A 26,442-nucleotide genomic window follows, 5' to 3' on the forward strand; every position below is an offset into this window, starting at 1 on the left:
TGAGGAGTACAATGACTTTATTTAAAAGAGAAGAGAAACTAGACACGAGAGCAGAAGTGAGCATTTATGAGCAGCAGGATAGATTTTTTACCAAGAAAGAGTGCAACCGATTGAGTATTTGCTTGGGGAAAGTTGATAAATATGCAGAGAGGATAAGAGGAAGCTGCATTGGGCCTTTGTAGATCTAGAAAAAGTATATGACAGAGTACTGAGAGAGGAACTCTGGTACTGTGTGAGGAAGTCTGGGGTGACAGAGAAGACTAGTTTAGACTGTTGACAGTGGTTTGCCCCTTATTGTCTGCTATGGTAACAACCCGTCTAAGAGATGAGGTTAGACAGGAATTTCCATAAACTATGATTTTTACAGGTACTATTGTGATCTATAGTGAGAACAGAGATCAGGTGGAGGAAAACTCAGAGAGGTGAAGGTATGCCTTGAAAGGAGATGAATGAAGGTTAGGTTCTTGGACCCAAGAAGACCAGTGTTGTTACAGGAAGTAGAGATAAAGATGGAAAATCTTAAGCACCTGGATTCAACAGTCCAGAGCAACTGAGAGTGTGGAAATGGGGTAAAGAAACAAGTATATGCAGGTTGGAACAGATGGAGAAAAGTGTCTGGTTTGATGATGTATATCTGGTATCAGACAGAATAAAAGGAGAGGTGTACAAGATCAAGATTTTTAACTGTCATTGTGCTGGCAAGTTGAAATTTTGCAATGAGAGATGCTGGTGAGGCCAGCGACATTGTCTGGTTTAGAGACAAGGGCACTGAATAAAAGACATGGAACAAGGCCGGAGGTAGGAGAGATGAAAATACTGAGGAAAGATAGGGTGAGGAACTAGTCTATCAGAAGGACAGCACATGTTAGATGTTCTGGAGATAAAGTCAGATTAAGATGGTTTGGACATATAAAGAGGAGGGATATAGATAATATTGGTAGAAGGATGGAGAGGTTGGAACTGCCAGGCGGAGCCCGAGAGGAGGACCAGATAAGAGATTTGTGGATGGAGTGAAAGAGCACATGAAGTTAGTTGGTGACAGAAGAAGATGCAGAGAAAAGACATAAATGGAGGGAGATGATTTGCTGTGGGAACTCCTGATAGGAAAAGGCAGAAGCAAAAGAAAAACAAGAAATCTTGTGTTACGCTGTTTCTCTATGCGATTTGCTATAGTGTAATACGTATAGTTTGAAACAGATCAAATCTATCAAAGATTTGATTGATAAAGTACTATCCAATTACCAAATACTTCTAGTTTCTTAAAAGAGACGTTAATGTCACATGGATACATAAGACGTCATATTCTGCAGCTCAAATAAACCTAGTATCAGTAAGTCATAAACCTTAAGTCAATGTTTAGTCTCATGATGATAAGAGCAATAATATCATGAAAAACGGGATTTGAAAAAAAGTCAGACAGTTTGCCCAAAGTTCTGTAATATAGTCACAAAATCTTTGGGAGGAGACATTTACTAAAACTGAATGGAACGTTTGTTTTGTAAAGGGTTGATAAGATGAATAGAAATATTTTGTGGAGATTTTTTTAAAAGTAAGATTGAATCATGTGGTATGATTTATATTACACTAGAATTATATTTATAGGTAGACACCATGATTACAATCAGTTGCAGGGCAAAGAAACTGCTTCAAACAGCTCTAGTTTCCCTGACAACTTCCCTTGTTGACCTGTTAGTTGATGGCAAAGGCCTCAAGCAACAGCACTTCTTCACAGTCTCAAAAAAAGTCCTTTATATTCTCAACAGGTTCTAATTAACTAGAAAAAGAAAAATATAAAATATCCACTACAGCTAAAGATTATATGCCGAGGACGGTTATGACAAGATGGATGTGTTTACTTATGTTTGTAGTCTCGGAGCGGTCTCTTCCATTGTTGTATACAAGATTCATAGGGTGGCTCCAAAACGTGGCTCAGATGATTTCATCAGACAGTCTTTTGTCTTTGTCATGGGTGTGGGTTATAAAAGCAAGGGAAAGGCTCTGTTGATTCCAAGTCAGGTAAGGAAACAAGGTCGAGGGATTTATTAAATAGACGGAAAAAATAAACATGGATTTACACTTTGATTGCAACCGATTCAACAAAGAAAGTCTAAATAAGAAATTCCAAACTGAAAATGTCTAAACTAGGGAAGTCCAAGATAAATACTGTTCAAACAAAAATGTTACAAAAAGGAACATGTTGCAAGGAAGCAGGGAACACAAGGACACAAACAGTGAACAGAATAGTAAACGATTCTTTTCATCTTAACATATTATTTCCTCAGCTTTATCACGACACAACACATTTTTCTTCGATATGTGCAACCTTTACATTTAAACTTGTTTTTTGAAAAAACAATAATCTATTGTGCAGATATTGCAACATAATAAATCATTTTATCAATATATGCGAGCCAACATGTTAAAAAAACATTTAAAAAACATTTACAGGCAGCGACTACTGGACAAGCTTTACAAATCTGCTCATTTTCTATTGATAGTGAATCACAGGTATTGCTGCAGAATGGTTTTAAATCATCTAAAGCTAAAGACTTATTGAGTCAGCATGGCCTTGCTCTGCTACGGAGGTAAAATATAGTTCTATTTTATTCAGATTTTAAGTATCTTGTCTTGGCTGTTGCTCATGGCACATACTTGAATATACTGGATAACCTATTTTTTGTCACTTATTGTGTCTAATGAATTGTTATAATTTTTTCAGCAATTCTTTACAAAAAAACAATAACAATGAAAGATGCCATTTTTTTTTCGATGTGGAACGTTAAGTGTAATCAAATATCATCCCCCATAAAAGTTCCCTTTAAATGTACCAAAAAAAAAAAAAAAAAAATACTGATACTACCCAACATGTAATTTTTTGGGCTACACACAGACATAAACATCTCTAACAAAACTAATCTGAGATAACCTGTTTTGTTCTGTGATTGTTGCTGGCAATCTTTTATTTTTTCCAAAATATGAAACCAGCTCACTTCTTCTCCTTCCCCCAAAACACATACCATCTCGGTCTGGTTCTGTCCATCCATCCACCGTCTACTGCTCAGGGTTGCGGAGGATGCTGGAACCTATCTCAGCTGTCATCGGGCAAGAGGCGGGATACACCCTGGACTGGTCACCGGTCAATCGCAGGGCCACATATACTGACAGACTCACTCACTCATTTTTTTCCAATTAAACTGCTGCACATTTTTGGATTGTGGGAAATCTGGCTGCATTCTGACCGATAATCCATTGAGCCTTGGATTACATGCTGTAGTTCCTCCTCCGCGCCAGTAGGTGGCAGTGTTGTGTAAAATTCCTCGAAGGATTTTCTTAATTGCTGTCTTTGGTTTCACTGTCCATGGTTGCCATCCTTTAAAACAGCTGGGTGAGAGTGATTGTGTATTTTTATTGGTTAACGTCGGTCTTACAATTTCATTTGAGGGTTACCAAGGATATTGGTCTTCTATTTGAGTTAATCATTTCAACAAACTCCGGACAAATGTGTCATGTAATGAATTTTGGCTCTTTTCGATTCTGCTAAAGTTAGCTAGGAAGCTAACTTTAGCCCGAGCTGGCGATCTATTTACATGAGTGTCAATGGGATTTTTCAGTTTTGAATCATCTTTCGATGTTTTAAAATTTCAGATTAATTTGACTATACAGTTATCAAATGAAGTAACGGGCAATAAGTTACTTGAAAGCAGCACACATGACACCATACTTTATTAAAAGTTACATATGTTGTTTTCAGTGTCTTAAGGGGTTATCGTGCGCCGTTTGTAAACATTTGACCATTGATGTGTATAAGGACCGAAAATTTGTTAAAGCACATTACCACGTACATGAACTTATTCCTAAGACGGTGATATATTATTCAACCCTTAGGTTTTATCGGGAACAATGGATCAGAAGATCCCCTACGATGACTATCAGCTCCCAGTGGTGTTTCTGCCCTCTTATGAGAACCCACCAGCATGGATACCCCCACAGGAGGTATATTTGCTTCAAAACCTCTAACTGTCCCATCATCTGAGAGGTGTCCTACCTTATATTGGTTAACTCTGCGATCAGACAGATCTGAGCAAGTCTCATAGAAGTCGTCCAAGTCATAATTTCATAGTGTGACATTGTATGCTTTCCTGTCTTACAATTGTAGCGGGTTCACCACCCCGACTACAACAACGAGCTCACCCAGTTCCTTCCCCGCACTATTGTTTTAAAGAAGCCTCCAGGAGCACAGCTGGGCTTCAACATCCGTGGAGGGAAAGCCTCACAGCTGGGAATCTTTATATCCAAGGTGTGTGGCGTAATCCTGGTGTTCAGAATGTTCTTTTTACATTGGCATAAGCACTGGTTGTGTTATCTGCTCATTTTCTAACTATTTTATTACTTTTGTACCCGTGTTTCTGTTGGAAGGTTGTCCCTGACTCTGATGCCCACAGAGCTGGTCTACAGGAGGGAGACCAGGTTCTCTCTGTGAATGATGTTGATTTTCAAGACATAGAGCACTCAAGAGTAAGTCAGAGCTTGATTTGTCTGTGTTAAAGTATACATAACGATTAACATTTGTATATTTGCACTCTCTTTTTGAATAGGAAGCTATACTATAAAATCATCTATACTATAACCATGTTGGTGCAATATCTAAAAGATAAAAACAATGTGTACTAGGATTAATTAGGATTTGGGTAAAGAATTAAGTCAGATTATCAGAGGCAATAGTAGCAATATAATCAAAAAAGTCTTATTTCCATTGATATGTGGCATTGTTTGATGTGAGGTTTCATGTTTCATGTATTAGTTATACCTAGATGGAACAAGAACACCGTGTTTATAAAAAGGGGAGTCCAAACAAATCTAAGAACGACCAGATTGCCCATTTTGTTGGATGTGGCGTCAAAAATAAACAGTCTGTCATTCATTGAGACTAAAAACTAAACATGCTTTGAAATTGAATGCGAGACTGTCATCAAATTATTGTCAGTGAAAGATAAGATAATGGTGTAAACACTTAGCTGTTTGTCTTGGTTTCATTGTGAGAAGAGTAAGACCATGTTGAAGTAATTGCTGAGGAATAAGATGTGCAACTGTTGTGTAATGGCCTTTGTTTCCCCTCCCTAATTTGTTAATGAATTAAAGGTATTCTATTCATTTATTTATTTTTAGGCTGTGGAGATTTTGAAGACGGCACGGGAAATCCTGATGAAGGTTCGCTTCTTTCCTTACAGTAAGTACCATTTGTAAATATAATACAAAAAGCATAGTGATGTATTCAAATAAATCTGCATCGACCAACAATCATGATTTTCAAAGCAGTTATTTTAATTGTAATAATTTAACTAAATGTAACTAAATATTAAGTCATAGGACATATTCTGACTACTTAATAGATAAACTGCTTTTTCTCATTTCACATCGTCATGCGTCATCGGCTTTAACTTAATTGATTTATATCTTTGTGACAAATTTTAGTGACATTTTTGTTACAATTACAATGTTCTCTGTGCTCTTTTATCAGACTACCAGAGACAAAAGGAGAGGACTGTACACTAGGTGGAGACATTTTCAGAGCAACGACATGGAAATGTACATCACTGCATTACATTGCTTCCCTCCCACTGACTCCATTCTGCCTCAGAACCAACATTACTGATATATGACTAACACACTTGTTCCCTGTACTCTAGCTGATGACCCCCCCACCACCACCACCACACACACGCCTTTTCCTCTCAAACAAGCTAAACAAGCTGAAATGCCAGCTTAAAAATTCAGCAGTTGCTGCCTAAGAACTTGTGCTGTGGAAACCGTCTATTTTTTTCTTGGCTACAGGAAGAATATATTTCAGGTCAGAGAAGTTGTTTATTAGGTAAAATATCCTGTTGAGCCTGGAAAGTGGTACTAAGTGTGGCCTTTACTTCTTTCCTGAAACTCGAATAAGAGGATTTGATTTTAATCATGTGTGTGCGGCGCTTGTGTGCACACTTATCTTGATGGCACTGGTCTATACTTCTGTTCAATGAAAAATGCGTTGCAGAGAAAGACTTAATCATGGAAGACTTCTGACAGAATCTGAACATCACTGTGGAAAATATTTATCCATTTTTTTTTTACATTTATTAATTGTGACAGTGTTGGGAAGACACAAATGTAAATATACTTCTCTGACCGGTTTCAAGCATTTGTTGTACTACTATAGTGTAGAGAAGTATTTTTCGCTGTTGGTTTATAATACATGATTGTTTTTATGAGACAAATGTTTTGCACCTGTACAAAGCTTTGGGACTGAGAATCGTGTTTTTAATGCATGCAGTGTATTTTCAAGATGTCTAATAGTTGGCTTGGACTGACACTGTGTGAGGGTCCATTAAAATAATACGCTTTATCCACAGCCATGATACACAAGTACCAATCACTATATCAAACAGCCGATCATTTGGATATTTTAGTCAGTTTCTTTCAAAACTTTGAAATCATGTATATACTTTATCAACACTGACTAATGTAATTATTTTCCGTCTGATTCATTTATAACTAATAAATGTCCACATCACACAGATTACCGTTTTATATTTTCTGAAATGAAATTAACCTTTGAATCTCTTTATTTTATTTGCATCTTGGAGAAAGTTTAGACAACAGGTAGGTTTGGACTAGCTTGTTCTGAAGAGAGAAGCCTGGCTTGTTTTCATTCCTAGCTTGGTTTCTGTAGTGGTTTCTGTAGAGGCAGATGTTTTCATTGGGAGGAATGCAGTGAGATTAAGGGAACAGGTCAACCCTCACGGTCTTTTTCTGTCACTGACAAGTGAAAAAAATTCAGCCTATATATTTTGACAATTTCAATAAAAGTAGGGACCCCCCCCAAAATATATATATATATATATATATATATATATATATATATTACATTTGTATTTACAGGGATCTGGGAATACATTATACTTGAAGAAAGACCCAAAACACTTTATCTTGTGCAGTTTATTTTAAAAACTGAATAAGCTACCATTTTTTTAAAACATGGAATACAATCAGGAGAGCATTTTTACTCTTCTGACAGGCTTCATTCCAGGGGCTCTCCATCATAACTTTCTCAACATCTCACACTGACTTAAAATAAATAAATCAAAACCAATTACAACTGGAAAATGTTTTTCCAATTGCAGTATACAAAGTTGCTATTTACATTTGATCTGGTAAAACAATCCTCCATCATTACAGAGAACAACTGTCAACCCTATTTGTACTGATGCACAATCTAAGGTCTGTAGAACTTCCAAGTCACAAAACAAAATGGCTGCACAGTAATGGAATAATACAGTCAGTGAATTTGCATGGCTTTTCTCTATTGTATAGCATGGTGTATAGTGGTACCTTCAAATAAAATCTTAGGGAAGAAAAATAAAAAAGCAAAAAAAATTAAATTGTGGCGGAAAATAAAGATTCCAGCATTAAACAGAGCTTAAAAAATTACCAAAAACAAACCCTTAAGATCCTCATTTTATACAAGGTTTATTTTATAAAGATCATGTTGGTCTAATTTTGGGATACATACTGATGGTCAGTGAGTGTCACTACAAATGTACGCTGTGTTCCCCAAAACTTTTTAGCTGCATTGAAAGATTGTTTAAAAAAAGTTTGTCATTTTCCAGCAATAAAAAAAAAGCAGACTTTAAAAATAGATACTTCATCCGACCCCTTATGTTGCTTACAAAAAACAGTGTTATTTCATTCACAGTGCCGATGTTTCAAATAAAGGAGTAAAACAATTGTAGAATCACAGAACAAAATTAAGTCCTGGAGGAGGACCTATTGTAATGTAGTGCTGTCATAAACCCCTTTAAGACCGCTGTCATTATTTAGTAGCTGCTTGTTAACATGCATATTAGCAACATCTTCATTAATCATTTTATGGCTTGTTTCCCCCCGAATTCTAAGACTAGCAGATCAATGTCTCAAGAGTATTTCCCCTATAATAACCTTACTAATATGAAATAACAGAGGTATTGTACATTATTCATATTGCATAATAGGAAGGCAATACTAAGTGTGAACGACAAATCACTTTAAAGTGGCAGTAGGAAAAATTTGGGGTAAGAGAGACTTAATTCAGACACTATCAACATGTGCGTTTTTTTATATTTAGACAAATAATATTACACCATATTCAAATAATATGAAGAGTGACAATTACTTTGTTACTAGCACCTTTGGCAGTCCATTGTGAGTACATCAACATTAATCATAATGCACAATGCCATACAGTTTTCATTCCTCTTAGTAAGGAGTAATTAGAGGGGTTGTTGAGAGAAAACTCAATGGCCACATGACTATAGAATGTGGTCCTGCAGAATGAGGTGTTAAGTGCTTCACAGCCTCACCGCATGCAAACATTGAAAGCATATGCTTGATAATAACTATAATGGGGATTATATGTACGCCAACAGAAAGTGTTTCCAAACTGGAAAAACACACACTGAATTGTTAGCCTTAGTTTGGCTCAAGCTTGAGGTGACTTGCTCAAACCTCACCATCTGTTGGGAGAGCTGTAAACATCCTAAGATGCAAACTTTTTTTTTGTGCTTACTAAATATTTCAGAGGACATAGACGACCTTACAGTCAGGGGGGGCTCAGGGGGCAGGCCATCCTCCAGTGTCCCACTCGACATCTCAGTGTGATTTAACTGCTTTCTTGTCCTTCCTGATCATCCATTGTTGAACTCTCATCCACATTTTCTAGAGAGTCCGCTCTCTGCAGGGACAGCTCGGCAGGGTCCATCATGGGCAGGGTGTTCTGCTCGGCGAACAGCCAGGGCTTGTGGTCAGGGGAGTTCTGCATTTTCCACTGGGGATAGTTCTGTCCCGCCTTGTGCACACACTTCAACACCTGGAAGTATGTGGTTGAGAGATAATAGGATTATATGAGGGTACGATCTGACAATGCGCAAAACACTCCTTGATTTTTAGTCAGCACACCTAAAGATAAGAGAAATGTATGCTTTGAGTACATGGAAAGCTGTTGAGGTGAGTGGGAGCAAATACTTCTATACATAAGCGTCAAATTGTCTGACATTTCATAAAGCAAATACCTGACTGATTATTCGGTGACACAACAGAAACAACAAAATATCAATAGCAATCTCAGTACTTTTGTTTCCATTATCATACTTCCCCAAGGCATATATACAGGACTGTCTCAGAAAATTAGAATATTGTCATAAAGTTCTTTATCTTCCGTGCTGCAATTAAAAAACAAAAATTACTTTTTCATGATATTCTAATATTTTGAGATAGGATTTTTGAGTCTTTGTAAGATGCAAGCCACAATCAGCAATATTAAAATAATAGAAGGCTTGCAATATTTCAGTTAATTTGTAATGAATCCAGAATGTATGACATTTTTGTTTTTGTAATTGCATTACAGAAGATAAAGAACTTTATGACAATATTCTAATTTTCTGAGACAGTCCTGTAGAACCAAAACAGGCAAAGAAAATCTAAAACGCAGATACCACAATTATCTTTTCAACAAATTCTATAGTTTAAGAGGACCTCAGTCTGACTGACATTTAATTAAATTTGATTTCGTACCCCTGTATACCCATTACATTTTTTTTAAATAGTTTTTAAAAACCTGCACTGTTGACTAATACAGATTTTAAACATTTTCTGTAATATTTTAAAAAACGAATTAGGGGCATCATGGTCATCCTTAGAACCGAACATTCCTGGTTCAATTCCTGCACCCCTCCTGTCATGTTGAAGCGTTATTGAGCACGACACTGATCCCCTAACTGCTCCCCTGGAGCTGTTCAGTAGCTTCCTTCTGGTCATGGTTCATCCATGATGGATTTATTGCAGTGGTCAAATTCCCTGATGTTGTGCCGTATGTATAACTGAATAACACAATAAAAGGTCTTTCTAAGCATTTAGTTTTAGAATTCAACTTTTTTTATCCTGACATCACCATACTTCTATTTGCTTAAAAGCATGTTTGAGGTTTCTTGCTTTCTAGTTCAGGTAAATTTGATATAAATTTAATTTAAATCATTTAAATTTGAAATGACATAAATGACGAAAATGGATGGCACATCTGTGTCAAAATTTGTAATCCGATAATGGCTGATTAACAGAAACCACCTTGAATAACCAAAGTCAACTTTCCATTGTAGTTGAAATGCATGAGCCTTTGAGTGGAGGTTTCACACACTCACACTCACACTCTCACACACTTTGTTGGAAATACTTTCAAAGCGTGAGTGTATGAAACCCGGGGAACAAGTTCAACCAGGAGGGAAGCAACATCTCAGGCTGAGAAAAACTCCTTTGTCAGCAACCTTACAGACACAGCCCATTAAATGGGGTTTCTATGGTTACCATTGTCCTTTCAGATACACGAAACCCTCAGCTTAGCGCACACACATGCACAGCAATAACACAACTTTGAAACCACTTTGTGAAGACGCCCACATTCACAGATCGACTCGTCAATCTCCTCGCTGCTGTTTTCATGCACCCTCTTACACGGGCACTGAAAAAGTCACAATGCTCGTGTTACATTACGTACCCGCGGGGCCAGAACTTCTGAGGCCTTGTTCACCACCCACTTCGGAAGAGACCCTGAGGGGGACGGACGGGAGTCATTAAAAAAAAAACAAAACATCTCAGGCATGAAGGTGCTGCTTTAGAAAAATGACAAATTGCTGAATTTCTTTACCTTTAGGGTCAGCTTGTGAGAGATAGGTAAAACTACAGCTATTTGGTCCCGTGGACTTGATGAAATAGCCAGTGAGGATGGAAATCGCTCTCACAAAGTCATTGCGAGGAGGGTATCTCTGTATTTAATATAAAACTGCAGTTAAGTTTGATCGAAGCACTTAACAAGACTTGTGTAGAACAACAATTTTCAACAACGGAAGAGGGGAAGCAGCTGTTGCCGGGTGCCTTCGGTATTTGAAGAGGCTGTCTCACCGGGTGTTTGACTGAGAAGTTAACGATCACGTATTCATCATCGATCACCCGCCACGAACGCAGTGTCACCACGTCTCGATTCTTTATTGGCTTTGGACAAAGCCCTGCAGAATGACAGAGAAGAAGAAAGGGGGAAGAGAGGTAAAAATCTGATTTAACGCAGTGCTTTTGCGGTTTCGATATGAGCACTTTCGTCTTGTTTTGGCAATAAATATAGCAGTGGAGCAAGGGGGCTGTATCCTCTTACGTGAGTGTAAACAGAACGAGGGGGCGGTTGTTGGTGAATGGCAAAATGGTAGCCATGCATCTATTTAAAGTCAAATAGGCACTTTTAAAAAAAAAAAATTGCTTATGGTTTCTTGAATTCCTGTAAGAGCTGGGTCTGCCCCCAAGAGGTCAATAGGTTAAAGAGAAGCCAAAAAAAATAATGGAGGGATGTGACTCACATGAATAGTAACCCACATCAGCGTTGGCTGAGAGACGAGCAATGTCAAAACTCTCACACACGTTTGGATCCCACTTCTTGCGGTACTGGCTGTCATGAAGAACATCATACATGGTGGCGGCTGGAACGTCCTTGATTATCATTTTGCACTGAAACACACACAAAATCGCAGAGAACGTCATACATGGTGGTAGATGGAATATCCTTGATTGTCTTTTTACACAGAAACACACACGCTTGAGGAACATCAGATATGATGGCAGCTGAAACATCCTTGTCTTTTCACACACACACACACTTAATTTAGCACCAGGTGGGTTGACAATGGACCTGATGAACACAAAATTAAATTAATAAGAAATCCCAAGTTTACTCACCCTGATCTTGTGGACTTTGGGTGCCACATAATTGCCTTTACTTGAAGGTGCAGCTTCGACCCACACCTGCATCCCATGACTGTCGTACTTGCTGAACCAGTTCTCCGTGGATAAACACTGATTTCTAAAGTCGGAGAAAGCCGCCTCGTCCGGCAGGATACTGGACAATGGCATGGTGTGAAAGGAAAAAAAAAAAATCAGGGACCTGTCTGGATGCGCGACTGGAAGTACCTCTACCCCTGGCTCCTTGACCCGGTCTGCGGTCGAGGCTGGAGGATCTGTTCCGCTTCGCGTCCTTGCCGCCACGGTTTTGAGCGAGCGGGTGACCGAGCGAGTCTTGCAGGATTTTTGTGCTGAATTCCTGAGCTACTCCTGCAGGCACCGTTCCCACGTCACTTCCGGTATCCAGGTGTGCCGCACAGGTGAGGAATTGTAAACCTTCGACTTCTCCAAAAAGTTATATGTGACTTAGTTACAAAGACTGACGTGTTGATAAAATCCAATCTGTAATAGGTGTTATTGGGTCTGTGGAGTGCATTTTAAATAGCAGGATCAGTTTTTATAGAAATATGTGTGATTGGAGCAGAACACAATACTTTGCCACACCTTTGTCTACATTCAATGAGTTTGTTTGCTGGTGGTATTGTGACATCAGGACAAAAAAAAAAACATAAAATTAGACATTGCACCAATGAGTCAAACATGAAACATCAACGCTGACTGAACAAAGTGTTCAAGGACCTCTTCTCAAAGAAAGGGAATCGCACTGGTTTAACTTTGGTGAAATCTTTATTTTCTTCCATGTGGTAGGCCTACACTTGTGTTTCATCAACTCTCCTTTTTTAATTTTGTTTTTTTACATCATATAGTAATAGAATTCACACAAACTTTGCTAAACACGAGTAGACAGCATACTTCAAATGGACAGACACAATTCAGAAGAGCACAAAGCCAAGTATCTAGTTGTGACAAGTAATAGAAGAGCTGCTCATGTTAAAATGTTGTCCTTAAATACTTACATTTTTGAAATCCATTTAAAAATGCTAACATTTCAAAACAAGCTACAGCAAAGGACCACAGAACTGTTATGGCTAATTAGTCGATCTGTGTTCCACTTTCGAGTGTGTGCGTGTGTGTTCGTGAGTGTGTGTCTAAGTGGTGCAGCCTTTACTGACTTGACTGTAAGACAAGATACTGACTCCACACACTGCAGGAGCTCATTTCAAGCAGCGTGGCGAGAGAGAGATACATGACGAGGCCTAAATGTGGGGTCAAAACAGACACGCAAATAAATAAACTTCCAACAGGCATGTCAGCATCTTACTTTTGGTCAAATGTACTGTTTTTGTAACTTCCAAGTAACAATAAATAAACACATAAAACCAACAGTCCTAAACAGGCAATAGCAATACAGCAAAAGATACTGTAACTAACTTCTCAGCAATTTGTACAGCGAGGGCGTTAGTAAGCGTTAGCTGTATCTGAGGATAAACTCATTCTACCAGCCCTACAAAACAACTAGTGAAGCCATGAACCAGTCAGCTGGCTTCTTTGATATTATACAATATTGTGGCTTGATTCAGTGCACAACATTGGTGAACAAACAAGCAAGGCATCTGTGTTCCATATCCATATTAATCCTGCATGGTGAGCATGCTGCATGTTCTTGCAATAGTGTAATGAACAACACAATTCATCCATGAGGGTGGGAACATTGTAGCGACCAAAGTGACAACTATCCATGTGCATGGAGAAATTAGAGGCCTTCAGTGGCTGAAAATGTTTCCTCTGACTAATTTGTACAACATATTGGCAGCTAATTTAATAGTGCTTGAAAGGGAACTGCTTTAATTTTAACAAGTTTTTATGTTTGTAATTGTTTTAGTAAAGTGGCTTTCATTTTAAACCATTATTTCTGTTACCACCCAACAGTCACTTTGTAGGTCTGTAACAAGGATACATATTATGTAAAACTATTAACACATGGTTGTAATTCGCAGTTGTCACCTTCAGGTATGAACAGTATCGAATAATGGGTCCATTAATACATGATGAAAGGGTATCGTTTTGTTTTTTTTTGTGAAATGGATTAAGCAAGGATGCAACCTCAGTTTTCAAATCCCGTCTACTTCCTCAAAATACGATAAGAATTAGAGACAATTCATCATCTGAAATAATAAAAGCAGTATTAAAAATAAAATTTAAAAAAATGGGGTTGAGGTTTCAACCATAAATTATCCCAAGCGATTCACAATGACAAGAGTAACACTATTTGAACTGTGCAAAAAACCCAAAAGCAGTTAGCTATGTCTGTCTGCAATCCTATATAGTGCCATGCAACTGGATGAAAATCTGAACATATTATTGAACTTGTTTCTTTTTTTTTATTTTATTTTATTTTTTTTTATTATTTTTGAACCTTATTTCTCCCCAGATACAGTAATGCACATCCACACGGTTACTCTGGTAAGTCACTGAGTTGAAAAAGGGGGAAAAAAAAAAAAAAAGACAGGTCCTCCATCACTATGGCAGTGTGCCAAGGGTGGAGAGAGTGGCCACTGAGAGACGAGCTGTTGGTGGGGAAGAGACAAGCTAGATGGGGTGAGATGCACTAGCATGAGCAGCTGCTCTCAGTGACCGTCATCTCTGGCTGTTTCTCCAGTTTGATGTCGATCACTGCAAAGGTTTTGTAAAGGATCATCAATTATTTAAAAATTACAGCTTCTGCATTTTATAACTCATAACTGGTGTCCACCAAACCGAGAATAGTCTCCAATTTCATTGCTGCAAAGTAAAAATAGGTGCAAAAAGACACGATGAACATAAAGTAATAGCCATTACTTTGCCATTGCAAAATGGAAATACAATATACAGTGGTGAACGTAGTGCTCAGATAATTTGTTTAAAAATACTACTTACACACTGTGAAAATACAACTAATTCAGCATTAAAAAACACTCTGTGAAAATGAATATTTACATCGAATGTGAAGATACAATTACCACCTAATCCAAAGAAAGTTCCAACTTTTATACAGTTTGCTCATCAAGTATCTATTCCACACATTTGGGTCTTAGCTGGACATGATGGGGTGTGGGTATATTTAGAAGAAGTCGTGTTTTCAAAGTGCAAAGGAGTACATGTATGAAATTAAATTGAATAAAATTCAAAATACATTTAAAATGGGTGAGCAAATCACCTAATTTCGTCCTATAAAAAAAAGTACAAGCACACGGTCCACTTATGACAAAAATATGAAAGCAAGTTCTGTTTAAAGAAACTTTGAAAAGGATACTGTCCTCTTTGCTTTTTTCTGGTGTACTATCCATCCCAGGTAATGCCGCAGCAACACGACGAAACAGCTACAGAATAAAATCAGGACAATTAAATTGGCTTTGATTCACTCCGAGAAAAACGAATGCCAACTAACAGTGGGAGATTTGGAATAAAAATCTACTGCAATAGGTCAATTCTTATGAGAAAGGAATATTTTCAAAGCATTTCAATATATCAAGTTCTACTTAGGCAAGCACAGCAGCAGCCAGCCTGCTGTGTGTAGCAAGTGAATAAAAAAAAAAAAAAAAAAAAAAGACCTTTATGAGAAAGGTTTTCTTGAGAGTGGAAACAGTAGATGTCCTGAAAATGCTGAGGCATGTCATGAGTCACAAGAGAAGAGGCGGTAAAAAGTAGTGAAATGTAGAAGGTGAGGGCAGAATTGGCTTAACTACCCTGAGAGAGCAGGATCTCTACCTGTTTGACATTGTAGCCAGTCTTTGCGCTGGTTTCAATGAACATGACATTCAGTTCCTTAGCTCTCTGCTCGCCCTCCTCCGTGGTGATCTGTCTGCTCAGGTAAAAGCAGAGGGGGGGAGATGGACGAACAGATAGATATGGAAAGAAAATCGCAAAGAGGATAGCCCAAAAAGACAAGGAAAGGATGGAGAGAGAAACAGAAAAAGCTCAACATGGAATTTCATTGGCTGAAGGAGAAATGTTAGTTAAGTTATATACAGACAGGGAAAGACAAAGGGATGGGAGCTGCTGTGCCGAGTAAAGACTGAGCAGCAGGAAAATGACTCATTTAACTATCAATCTTTAATCCATATGATGACTACATGGAGGAGTTGTGCACTGCACATGACAAGAACTCCCTGATAACATGACCTCTGCTATTAACAGTTAGGCCCATTTTCTCTATAGGCTAATGCTATTGCTAGACACCAACCTGTTTGACGTTATAGCCAGCCTTGGCACTGGTCTCTATGTACATCACATTGAGCTCACGAGCTTTCCTCTCTGCCGCCTCTACAGAAACTTGCCTGCCACAGTCCCAGGAAAAGGGAGGTGGGGGTGAAGGTATGGTGGCAGGGTGATACAGCCAAAACACACACACACACACGCACACAAACATAATAAATTAAAAAAACAAAATAAAATCATAATGACATTAACAAATTGGACCAGGAAAGCCAACACAAATAAGTACAGCAAAGGAAAACAGGCAGAACAGAATGTTCAAATGATAAGAACTAAAAATGCAGGAAGCACTGAAATCAGTCATTAAAAAAACACAAAACCAAAATATAATAGTCAAATGGGATGGGGTACACTAAAGGGAAAAATGTGGGTATCCAGGTTTGGGCAGAGTTTCTCAAGAGTACTAGCATGTTCAATTAGTGCTGGGCACCATACTTGGGCGACAACAGTAACTGTATTGTTCAGAGTTCTTATCTAATAAAACTGGTACAAAATTATACAATCTACTTTCAACACAGATCATTGTGAGACAAAAATGAAATATTTTCACATTTAGCCTTATGTTTAGCAGTTAACAAAAAAGAACAACTAAAAGCCTGAATATGAAAAGAAAGAAAAGCCAACCAGAAACTTGGGGAAAAAACAAAAACATGAAAGAAATCAGCTGGAAATACTTTTATGTATATAAAATCTGAAAAAATTGGCTTTGATTGTCACAACATTGATTTTCTTTATTTTCTAGCCTTACATTAAAATATTCTTAAACCTTGGAAATAACTAAAAATCCCAAAATTTGATTCAAATACATCACATGTACCTCTTATCTGCCAAATCTGTCTTGTTTCCAACAAGCATAATGATGACATCACTTCCTCGCTCTGTTCTAACGTCATCAATCCACTTCGAGGTTTGTTGGAACGAATTAAGATCTGGGAGTTAAACAAACAAAAGAAAATTATTTTATAAACTTTGAAAAAGCAGTCACAAAAGACAAGAGTATCCCTTACTGGGGTTATTAGCTACAGTTAAAAGTAAGTAGAAGCAGTTATCAATGTGTAAAAAGAGAGGAGGTAGAAAATCTCTCATCAGAATAGCTTGTTGTTAGTGAACTAAAGTATTTAGAAAATAATGAAGGAAAGAAGTTATAGAAATTTGCAGATTTTTTTTTACCGGCAACATGTGCATCTACACTATGGTGGTTTCTATACAATTACTGTAGACCCTACAGAACTTAAGAGTACAGCCCTGACTCACTGGTGATGTCATAAACAACCACAGCAATGGTAGAGTCACGGATGTAGCTGGGAATTAAGCTACGAAAACGCTCTTGTCCAGCAGTGTCCCACAGTTGGAGTCGCACCTGGGGGTTGAAACGGAGGGGAAGAAAAATACAAAGATTTGGAGATAAACAGGGGGGTGCAGAACAAAGAAGAAGAAAAAGCATGAAGGAACAGTGAGCCAAGCACTAAAGATGATTTTAATGCAAGGAGGGGAGAATCATTCAAGTGCAGCAGGGGCAGAGATGAACAGCTTTATGCAAATAGATGTGTAAAAAGGGGGCCCTGTTGAATAGCCATATCCCATTTCAAAAGGTCTTTGGCCACAAGTCGATATCTGAAGACATTTTCAATTACTTATTCCATCAGCCTCATACATAACCGGATTTTGAAAACACTGACCCCTGTGGACACTGCTGGTGAAATGATTTATTATAGCTTTGACAGCAAACAGCTTGGAATTTGCCCTTTTTGTGTTGTCCAGTGGAGTAGCCAGACTAGTGACTGCTGGTTTATGCTCTTGCACGTACTAACCAACGGACAAGGAGGTAAGGCCATGATACCTACTGGCTATGTCATAAACCACAACAGCAGCAGCTGAGTCACGGATGTAACTGGGGATGAGGCTGCGGAAACGCTCCTGTCCGGCTGTATCCCAAAGCTGCAGCCGGATCTGTGGCCAGTCATGAAACGAATGTAGATACAGGTGGGATTTGATGACCCCGAAAGTGAATGGAAGGGAAACAAAAAACTTAAATAAAAATGGAAACTAAAAAAAGGATAACATGTATGATAAATGTAATGTCCAGTGCTAAGATAGGGTAAAAACACAATGTAAAATGGTGAAAGGAAAATAAATGGTGGGGACTTCATAAAAAGCTGAAGCGTGCTATAAGCAGTTTAATTTCTATGGGCTGTGAAAATTAATAAATTCACAATGAGAAGGCTTACCGTACGATCTTCTAAGTACATGGTTTTTGACAAAAAGTCAATTCCAATCGTTGCCTGTAAAAGAATCACTGCATCAAAATAATGATTGACGAACTCACCTCAAATGATAATGAACACAAGTCCAGCAAAAATTCTTTCTGTTAGAATTAAGTAGAACATTTTTTCCCTTCCCACATATCCACAAGTAGGCTGGTTACAATTTCACTTTTGTTATTACACATCACCTACAGCATGCTTTGTACTGTTGAACAAAAAAATTGTCTGTACAATTTTCAGAGATACAGCACTAATTGCAAATCTAATTAATGTCCTGGTAGCAAATCAACTTTGCAAATACCTTATTTTTACTTTAAAAAGTCATTGACAAGCATGTATCACTCATACAGTTTGCCTCATTTTGGTAAGAAATGAGGCAAACTGTGTGAGTGAGATATATTGGTATATTGTAAGAAAACTTGACCAATGAATCTTAAAATTTAACTGAATGAATCTGGAGCTTCTTTGCCTTAGAGCTCATGCAACTGAAAGCATGGCTGGTGTCTCAGTTTCATTCACAGTATATGATTGTGGGTATTTTTCAGATAAAATGGATTGGCAGTATCAAATATGCTCTATAGCCACAACACAGTATCTTTTATAGTACTATCTATAGTTGAACCAAACTACGACAGAATTTGTAATGCACTGAATTTTAAACAAATCCATGTTTGGTAAACAGAGTTATAGTCCATCATGTCATAGATCATCTTTTTTAAATCACCTACCTCTCTTAATCATCGAGTATGAGTATTTTTCCTAACCTACAGAGATTCTCCATAATTGTGTGAGACAATTCCTCTTCTTACTTCTCATAGATTTTGAATACATAATTATTTACATGAATTGATTAAGGAACGGTTTCATACAGCCTACATATGTACACATATTGGTTTACAGACCAGGCGTAACCCTAGAAGTTGGACATATCGACATCCCTCACTGGTAAGGTTTGTCTGTTTTGGGCTTTCTAACTCAAATGTGAATGTAAACCAAAGGGGAGAACAAAAAAATTGACGCTACATAAGTTCAATCTAATTAAAACAATGAGCTGTGAAAACACCCAAAGAAAAAGTGAATGGGCACCATTATACGCCAGATTTCTCAATGTAACTATTCATAGCAAAGAAGGGATTGCTTGTTTGAGCATTTTTACGCCTCTTAAAGAAGGTCCTGTTGTGTGACTACACAATTAATGCCTCTTAATTATACCTGACTTAGCATATATATCATTTTGAATTAAATGACATGCACCATTTTATGAATGTATCGTTACCTGGTAGGTGTTGTCGAAACTGTCATACATGAACCTGGTAATGAGTGAGGTCTTCCCAACTGCAGGGAAAACAGTGGCATACAAAGTATTACACTGGAGTACTGGCAAACAATTACCATATCCTACAAACCCCAAACTATACGTTTGAAATTAGTGAATTTCTTCCACACTTGAAAAGAATGCAAACTGGGCGATTCACTCAATGGCTTGGACAGATTTTTATCTCTCATTACTGATGCAATGTGCAATGCTTAACCCACACGCTGAGCTGGCAATATGGGTGGAGCCACACATTTTAGAAAATGAACATAGCTTTGCCTCTCATATTTGTTGCGTCAATCGGAGACACCGCAACAGTCAAGTACGACAGGCAAAGTAAGATTACGATCTTGGACGGACAACGTCCGTTTCCTCCCAGATATTAGGCAATGAGAAGTCGCAGAGAAGGCCGACTGGCCTACCGGTCGACGTGGCTGAGAGAGGTGCTGCCGTACCAGGATAGCAGCTTGTCATGTATACAAAGAGTCTTATTTTAGGCAGCAGTCACTTGTAACAACTTATATTGCGAATTCAGTTTGGTAGAGTCCTCTCACTAGAAATTGATTCTGATGCTTATTTCATTTAAATATTATTATTGCATTTTTTTTGTAATTAGACCTATGTTAACCGCAGCACCTTGTTAGCTTAAAATGGCTAACCAGTAATAAATGGCGAATTGTACTGTTAAATGCATTACATTGTGACAACGAATGCCACTGATTAGACAAAGAAGATTAAAAAAAGCTAACCAATTTAAACTTGTAGTAAACAAGTTGAGCGATACCGGCGCAGAAACGGCAGGTTTCGGATTTTGTCATGAAGACGAAGCCAGTTGTTGACGAGTTAGCATGCTGTGCAATGACATCATCACGATTCACAAGTATGAACATTCCCAGGGGCTTTTTGTCGCCCTTTCTCTCATCTTTAATACATTTATGTTCATTTTGAAACCAACATTCTAATGTCTTCGAATGTATCACCACTAACCGTAGGTTTCCGGTCGGTAACTACTCCGTTAGCCAGCAATAAGGCTAGCTCAAAGAGCTAGTTAGCAGACCAACAGCCACTTCAAACAATTTTCTCACCATAAGTTATACCATTTCCAGCTTACCACTCTGTTCGCCCAGAAAGACAAGTTTGAATTTCCGAAGGGGGTTTCCAAATTCCCCGCCGCCGGTCGTGGTTGACATTTTGTTAAAATAAAAAAAATAAACAGCTAACTAGCTGACGCTGCCAGTGGAGAGGTGTCTAGACTTAAAGCAAGTAACGTAAGCGTATCCCGCACCAATGCTATTGTTTTTAAACGCAGAGGCGAAATAGCGCCGCCACGAGGCGCCGATAGAGAACATGCAGAACCTGACGGAGCACCGGCAACGCCTTTTTGATGCCGACCACAGAAATCAGTGGCTTTTAAACAGACAGAGCATCACGAAGCTAGCTGGATATTTAATTGATTTTATATATATATATTTCCAAATAAACGGACGATCAGCATAATATCGGTGAAACAGCGTTTATTCCTCCTTCTTGTGAAGAGTCAGGAGAATTTTTGAGAATCCTCATCACACGTTTGTGTACAGAATCTTTACATTTCTAATACAATTCACATTACAGTTGGAAGCTGTTATGCATTTTTACTGGTCACAACAAACAGGAAGAAAAGCCTAGACTTTATATTAAGAGACAATTTCTTTGTCAAAACAAAAGGATCATATATGTTTACGTCTACTTAAAGCTATATTGGCATTCAGGAGTCGTCACAATTAAGACTCATTGATTAATAGAGCTGTCACAGTAATGCCCAGTAAAATATATATATTTACAAAGAAACAAGAATTTTGAAAGCACAGACACTTTTCTTCAATGCTGTTGAATTCCTTGGTTGCATTTTTTTCAGGTAGAGGGAGGGTTTTCCCTTGGTGAACATCTCATCCTTCCATGGACTCAATGCTGATGTCCATCCTGAGATCAAGACATGACCATATGATAGTTTTTATATGCCCACCATGACATTATAGCTAAGATCATAGCCTTGAGTATGATTTAATGTGACTTTGTGTACCAAGAGAAGGGAGGAAATATGTTGAAAAAGAGAGTTTGGGGATGGTGTAAATTTTTCATATCACACATACAAGGGGCAGAACTTTGGTACACTAGTATATTCATTCAAAATCCATTTGCCAGTTTAATTCATTTGCCTTGCAAATGTATTCTTTCTTATACATTTACAATATTTCTCCATTATGATTGTATATAGTATCAAGGTTAAGATTGAACATTGTATTTTTGATATCAGGCATGCATTTCAAACAGAGAACCTGCATTGAAAATATGCATCTGAATCAGTGTAAACCTCACCTGAACTAAAGAGGCCTTTAATCCAATTGACTGTGGTTTGTAAAAAAAACAACAAATTAAAACAAAACACACACAAGAAAAGCATCAACACCATGTCAGAAGCCGCAGTCACAGGGCCATACATTGTATATATATATAGAAAAAGAGCTCTATTTAGAGATTGTTTGTACTTACACTTCTGCAGAATCCAGCAATGAAATGCATTTAATAGAGAAAAAAGTTGGTTGCATTACATTACTCTTATTGATAATGGGATTATTTGCAGAGATTATATATAGTATAGAAATTATATTCATATATGTGAGTATACTTTGTATACATATAAATTACATTTTGTTTTCAATCAAACTTATGAAAGAAACTCCACCTGCAGGTTTAGGGGACATCAGAGTCAGTGGAAGCTCCACAGTCACGTCACTAAAAAAATATTAACAACAATTATAAAACAATGTAATACATGTAAAACAAACCAGATCACCTGAGAGAGAAAAAAATAAACCCTTACCTTGCTGTTAGGCCGCCCAGCAGGCTGTGTTAATGATAAAAGAAACCCTTAGTTGTCAGCTTGATACAAAACACAAAAAAAACGAAATATTTAATATTTCCAATGCAGTTAAAATGCTTACCCTCCTCCAGCAACCATCAGATTGACCTTGACTTTGTAGGAGATAAGGATTCCCTGCATTTCCTTATCACCTTGACTCCTACAAGAGGACAGGAATAGTTTAGCTTCCAGAGCCTGAGGATTTAGTCTAAAACACGGTAAGTGGATGACACAATGTTGAGTTGTATCACCACAACTCAATAAGAGGATGAAATCTGTTCCTGGCTCAGTGTAAGCTCTTTCTGAAAGCTACAGAATGGCTTACAAGGTAGTAGATGCAAGGTGGGTGTCCTCATCCTTTAGCCGCCCATCAACTGCAAGACCTCGCTTCTCCTTGTTATTGGCCAGCAGGGGGGTTACTTGAAAGGACTTCTCAAATGAGGAGTTGGCATTTATTGTCTCCCTGTGACATATAGAGATAGTACTACATTGCTTTTTCAAATCATAAATTGTATTGTAGGATGTTTGGCCATTTTTACAAAAAGAAGTGTTTTGAATGAAGGCTTTACCCAAATTCTTCACTGCAGACAGCCTTGGTATAAGTGTCAGATGAGTACAGCACCACATTTGTTAGCTGCTCAACTATAAGAAAATTAAAGCATTTGTTAATTGCTTTCTTTGGCTCTGCTCTACACACACATTAGAGTTTAATATCATTCAAGGTTTACTCCTGTCATTATTCTTACCACAGATTTTGATTTTCTTCACAACCTTGGCGGTTTCATTGTTAATTTTGACTTTGACCATTATTGGATCCCCGTGGTAATAAATCTAGAAAAGAAATATCTTTATTTATCTCTCTCTAAATGCATCCATAATTACACATACATTCCTAAAACAAGCCAAATTATGGAAGAAGTGATGGACAGTGCACCTCTTTTTCAAGGGAGGCTTCGAGGTGAACCGGTTTATCGGTCATCATAAATTGCTTGGAAACATTAGCCGTGGGTCCGGGTCGGTTGTTTGCAGGTGCAAACTGTATTTTCTTAATCATCAGACGACAGGTGTCCCTAAAATATATGACAAAGTGAACACACATGAGATTATATGTTTTTCCTTAGCATATATTGTCACCACAACTATGGAATATTACTAATACCATGAACATACTTACTTCTTTTCAATAACTTCATCTACATTGTTGACTGCATTTGCAATGTATGCTTTGACCTCAAAGTCCACTCCACAAGCCTAAAGGGTAACCGGATGACAAATATAGATATATCCATTCAAAGAAATCACCTAAATGAGTGACGAGGAAGAAGAAATAAAAAAGTAGTGTAGCGGTACCTTGCCGGAATCATTTGGTGCAGGCTGCAAGGCGACTGAGCATGGCAGGTTTGTTGGCATCTGAAATAAGAAGAAACAATCAATGCTGTTCCATAATGTAGACAGTGAGAGGAAAGGGCTGAAGTGAAGCCAATGAAAAAGACTTTGCACCAAAGGATACAGTGTGAGATGCACCCTCACCTGGAAGGAGAAGGGACAGCCTTGCTCTCCAACTTTCTTCATGAGGGATTCCTGCATTGGGGACTTTGTTGAGTTTCCATCTGTGGGTGGGTACACCTGCACACGCTGGATCCAAATGTCTCTTCTGAAGGATAGCCCGATGACGTCCAAATCGTCGCTTCCATAGCGGAAGGCACAAGCAAGGTAAACATAAACTGCAAAAGAAAAAGATTTTTTCTTTGCTATTAGTTTGTGTTTATGGTGGTCACATGTAAAGTTTACAATTGCATCTGCAGATTAAAAGTACCTTTTCTGCCGTTGAGGCCAGAGGGGTCCACTTTAACAACCCCATCTGCGGTTGAGAACAGGTCCACAGGCATTAGACTTCACAGCGACATGCATTTACTGTACATGATGACATGTGCAAATGTGACAGCACATAAACAGACGTTGCCACATACCAACTATCTCCACTGAGTCCACATTATCCACAAAGTCTCTCTTCCCCAAGTACAAGGCAATCTGAGGGAAAGACAGAGACCCCGAGAGAAAATGTTACAAATTCACAGGTTTGTAGGACATATTCAAGTAATTTGGAAAGTACTGCTCTCTTCCCAGCCCCAAGGGAAACACAATAACAACTACATTACAGGGACTACTTACATGTCCGTTGCCGCTGGTCTTCTTAAAAACTCTGAAATATAGAAGAATGCAAATTACATCTCTAAAAGTTTTGCATTAACTACACATATAGGACCCTAGATTTCAGGATCAAGTTAAAATGTAACTTGGTGTCTTGTTGATTATGTGATATGTATTCCTCATTTGAAGTTTCTTCATGAAGTGGTCTCAAACTTTTTTAAACCACCATCACAACCACCATTAAAATCATCCAGTTTCATAAATAAAGTAGATCTGAAATTCTGACAAATGTAAGGTTTCGGTAAATTACTCATCAATTATCCCAAATTATTCTTCCCTTCCGACGGTAGAATCACATAACCATTTAAGGGAAACCCTTCTCTTCAGTGTCCTGGCCCAAACAAATGAATAATCCTCGGTGCTTTCCAGCTGAATGCTGAGTAATCCACTTGAAATTTCCAATGTGTTCCAATGTGTCGAGATCAAATCTGTACTCAAATCTGCACAATCCATCTTAATCAGGATTTATCGCCCATAAACTGAGATGTTTTAGGAGTTGCAGAGATTGAATACCTTTATCACAAATTCCTGTCTAAACCTCTATAAATCTGTCATTTTTACCTCCTTATCGCTCACCTATAACTTCCATCATATGGGTCAAGAACAAATGTACATTAGATCACCATTTAAATTTAGGGACTGTTGACCTCTGGCAGCTAAGATCATTCAGTAAAAGTTTAAAAATGATCACAGCATCTGTTGTGCTCATTTTCATTCAGAGGTGGTTATAACAATATGTTCTCTTGTGGCATTTTAATGCATCAGTAAATTCAATTATAGAGGTACATTGTTATTTAAACCAGTTAACTGACTATTTTGCATATGCCTGTATGGTGTCCTCTAGTGTCAAGAAGGGCAACATCAAATAAAATGATTTAATATTATTATTATCATTAATTTAGAAAGCACAAAGTAGCAAGAATGGTCATACTCACTTTGACATGTTGATCAGATCTGATGTGCAGTTAAAAAATGAAAAGAAAAAAATTAAAGAGTTATGCTGGCAATTCAGTGTCAGGATATTTTCAAGTAATGCAACTTGAAAATAAGGTGTATTGAATCAATCAATAGATAACTATTTCATATATTAGATTAGTGGTAGCTTCAATTGTCTAATGTTCATTTGTAAATATAATAATTAAAAGAAACTATCACCTGAGTTTCCTTCTGAGACCCTTCAATAATGAATGTAGCGGATTCTAAACTCGAATTTTAAATTCTAAAGTAGCACCTGTATCAAGGCATTCAGTAAACTTTGATTTTCTTCCGTTGAGTAACCACATATTTAAGATGTGGAATTTACAGTTACCTCCTCATGTATTTCTAAAGTGCTGTGGTTAGGGAAGAGAAACATCTCACTTACCGTGCCCTCACCACTACCACGAGTCTCCTGTGTTATCTTTAATCCGTCACTGTTGACAGCGTGTTGTGTGTGAGTGGCAAACTCTTGCCTCCTGATGGTCTTTATAGTATGACCTCCCAACCTTGCAACCCTCCTTCCAGCTTACATAGCCTCTCAAAGCAGGTGGTTTTCGAGAAGATCAGATTAATTCATTAGACCACTACAGTTTAGGCCCCTAGAGTGTGTAAAAATAATTTGAGTGTGTGACTTTTAAATTGTAAGCTCTGGGATGTTGGGAAGTTGAGTGCTTGGGGTGGTGCACAATGGTTAGATGGCTGGGGGATAAAAATGTGACATAATC

At 37.9% G+C, this 26,442-nt stretch overlaps 4 protein-coding genes across 8 annotated transcripts; 1 reads left to right on the plus strand and 3 right to left on the minus strand.

Moving 5' to 3' along the window:
• Positions 1–3,309: 3,309 nt before the first annotated feature.
• On the plus strand, positions 3,310–6,559 carry pdzd11 (PDZ domain containing 11). Its single transcript, XM_086158676.1, has 6 exons — positions 3,310–3,385; positions 3,886–3,993; positions 4,157–4,297; positions 4,417–4,515; positions 5,167–5,227; positions 5,519–6,559. Exons 2-6 carry the CDS (start codon positions 3,901–3,903, stop codon positions 5,551–5,553), a joined length of 429 nt encoding a protein of 142 aa, XP_086014802.1. The 5' UTR covers positions 3,310–3,385; positions 3,886–3,900; the 3' UTR covers positions 5,554–6,559.
• Positions 6,560–6,963: 404 nt separating this feature from the next.
• Positions 6,964–12,069, minus strand: stard14 (START domain containing 14). The gene is made up of 6 exons (XM_086158670.1): positions 11,791–12,069; positions 11,415–11,562; positions 10,969–11,072; positions 10,715–10,832; positions 10,565–10,617; positions 6,964–8,884 (listed from the first exon to the last, which is right to left on the minus strand). The coding sequence occupies exons 1-6, from the start codon at positions 11,962–11,964 to the stop codon at positions 8,678–8,680; spliced, it is 804 nt and encodes a 267-aa protein (XP_086014796.1). The 5' UTR covers positions 11,965–12,069; the 3' UTR covers positions 6,964–8,677.
• Positions 12,070–12,560: 491 nt separating this feature from the next.
• Positions 12,561–20,935, minus strand: rab41 (RAB41, member RAS oncogene family). 5 transcript variants are annotated; one of them, XR_015107043.1, is made up of 9 exons: positions 20,738–20,935; positions 19,588–19,646; positions 18,276–18,329; positions 17,302–17,407; positions 16,865–16,976; positions 16,016–16,109; positions 15,541–15,634; positions 15,086–15,152; positions 12,561–14,466 (listed from the first exon to the last, which is right to left on the minus strand). XR_015107043.1 is itself a non-coding variant. In XM_086158675.1 (8 exons), exons 1-8 carry the CDS (start codon positions 20,814–20,816, stop codon positions 14,402–14,404), a joined length of 636 nt encoding a protein of 211 aa, XP_086014801.1. In that variant the 5' UTR covers positions 20,817–20,933; the 3' UTR covers positions 12,561–14,401. The 5 variants fall into 5 exon arrangements, 4 of the variants coding, with proteins under 4 accessions (XP_086014801.1, XP_086014800.1, XP_086014799.1 ...); XM_086158675.1 differs by lacking the exons at positions 15,541–15,634; positions 17,302–17,407 and adding an exon at positions 17,892–17,997 and having other exon boundaries at positions 20,738–20,933; XM_086158674.1 differs by lacking the exons at positions 16,016–16,109; positions 17,302–17,407 and adding an exon at positions 17,892–17,997 and having other exon boundaries at positions 20,738–20,930.
• A 1,265-nt stretch (positions 20,936–22,200) lies between these two features.
• arr3b (arrestin 3b, retinal (X-arrestin)) lies at positions 22,201–26,176 on the minus strand. The gene is made up of 15 exons (XM_086158669.1): positions 26,103–26,176; positions 25,675–25,693; positions 24,701–24,731; positions 24,499–24,559; positions 24,345–24,389; positions 24,059–24,252; positions 23,879–23,938; positions 23,703–23,779; positions 23,463–23,598; positions 23,275–23,359; positions 23,098–23,170; positions 22,854–22,991; positions 22,611–22,688; positions 22,490–22,513; positions 22,201–22,401 (listed from the first exon to the last, which is right to left on the minus strand). Exons 2-15 carry the CDS (start codon positions 25,680–25,682, stop codon positions 22,311–22,313), a joined length of 1,101 nt encoding a protein of 366 aa, XP_086014795.1. The 5' UTR covers positions 25,683–25,693; positions 26,103–26,176; the 3' UTR covers positions 22,201–22,310.
• Positions 26,177–26,442: the final 266 nt, after the last annotated feature.

The sequence above is a fragment of the Fistularia commersonii genome, chromosome 13 (assembly GCF_037954325.1).
Source record: "Fistularia commersonii isolate RoL2024-O1a breed Wild chromosome 13, RoL_Fcom_v1.0, whole genome shotgun sequence".
Lineage (NCBI taxonomy): Eukaryota > Metazoa > Chordata > Actinopteri > Syngnathiformes > Fistulariidae > Fistularia > Fistularia commersonii.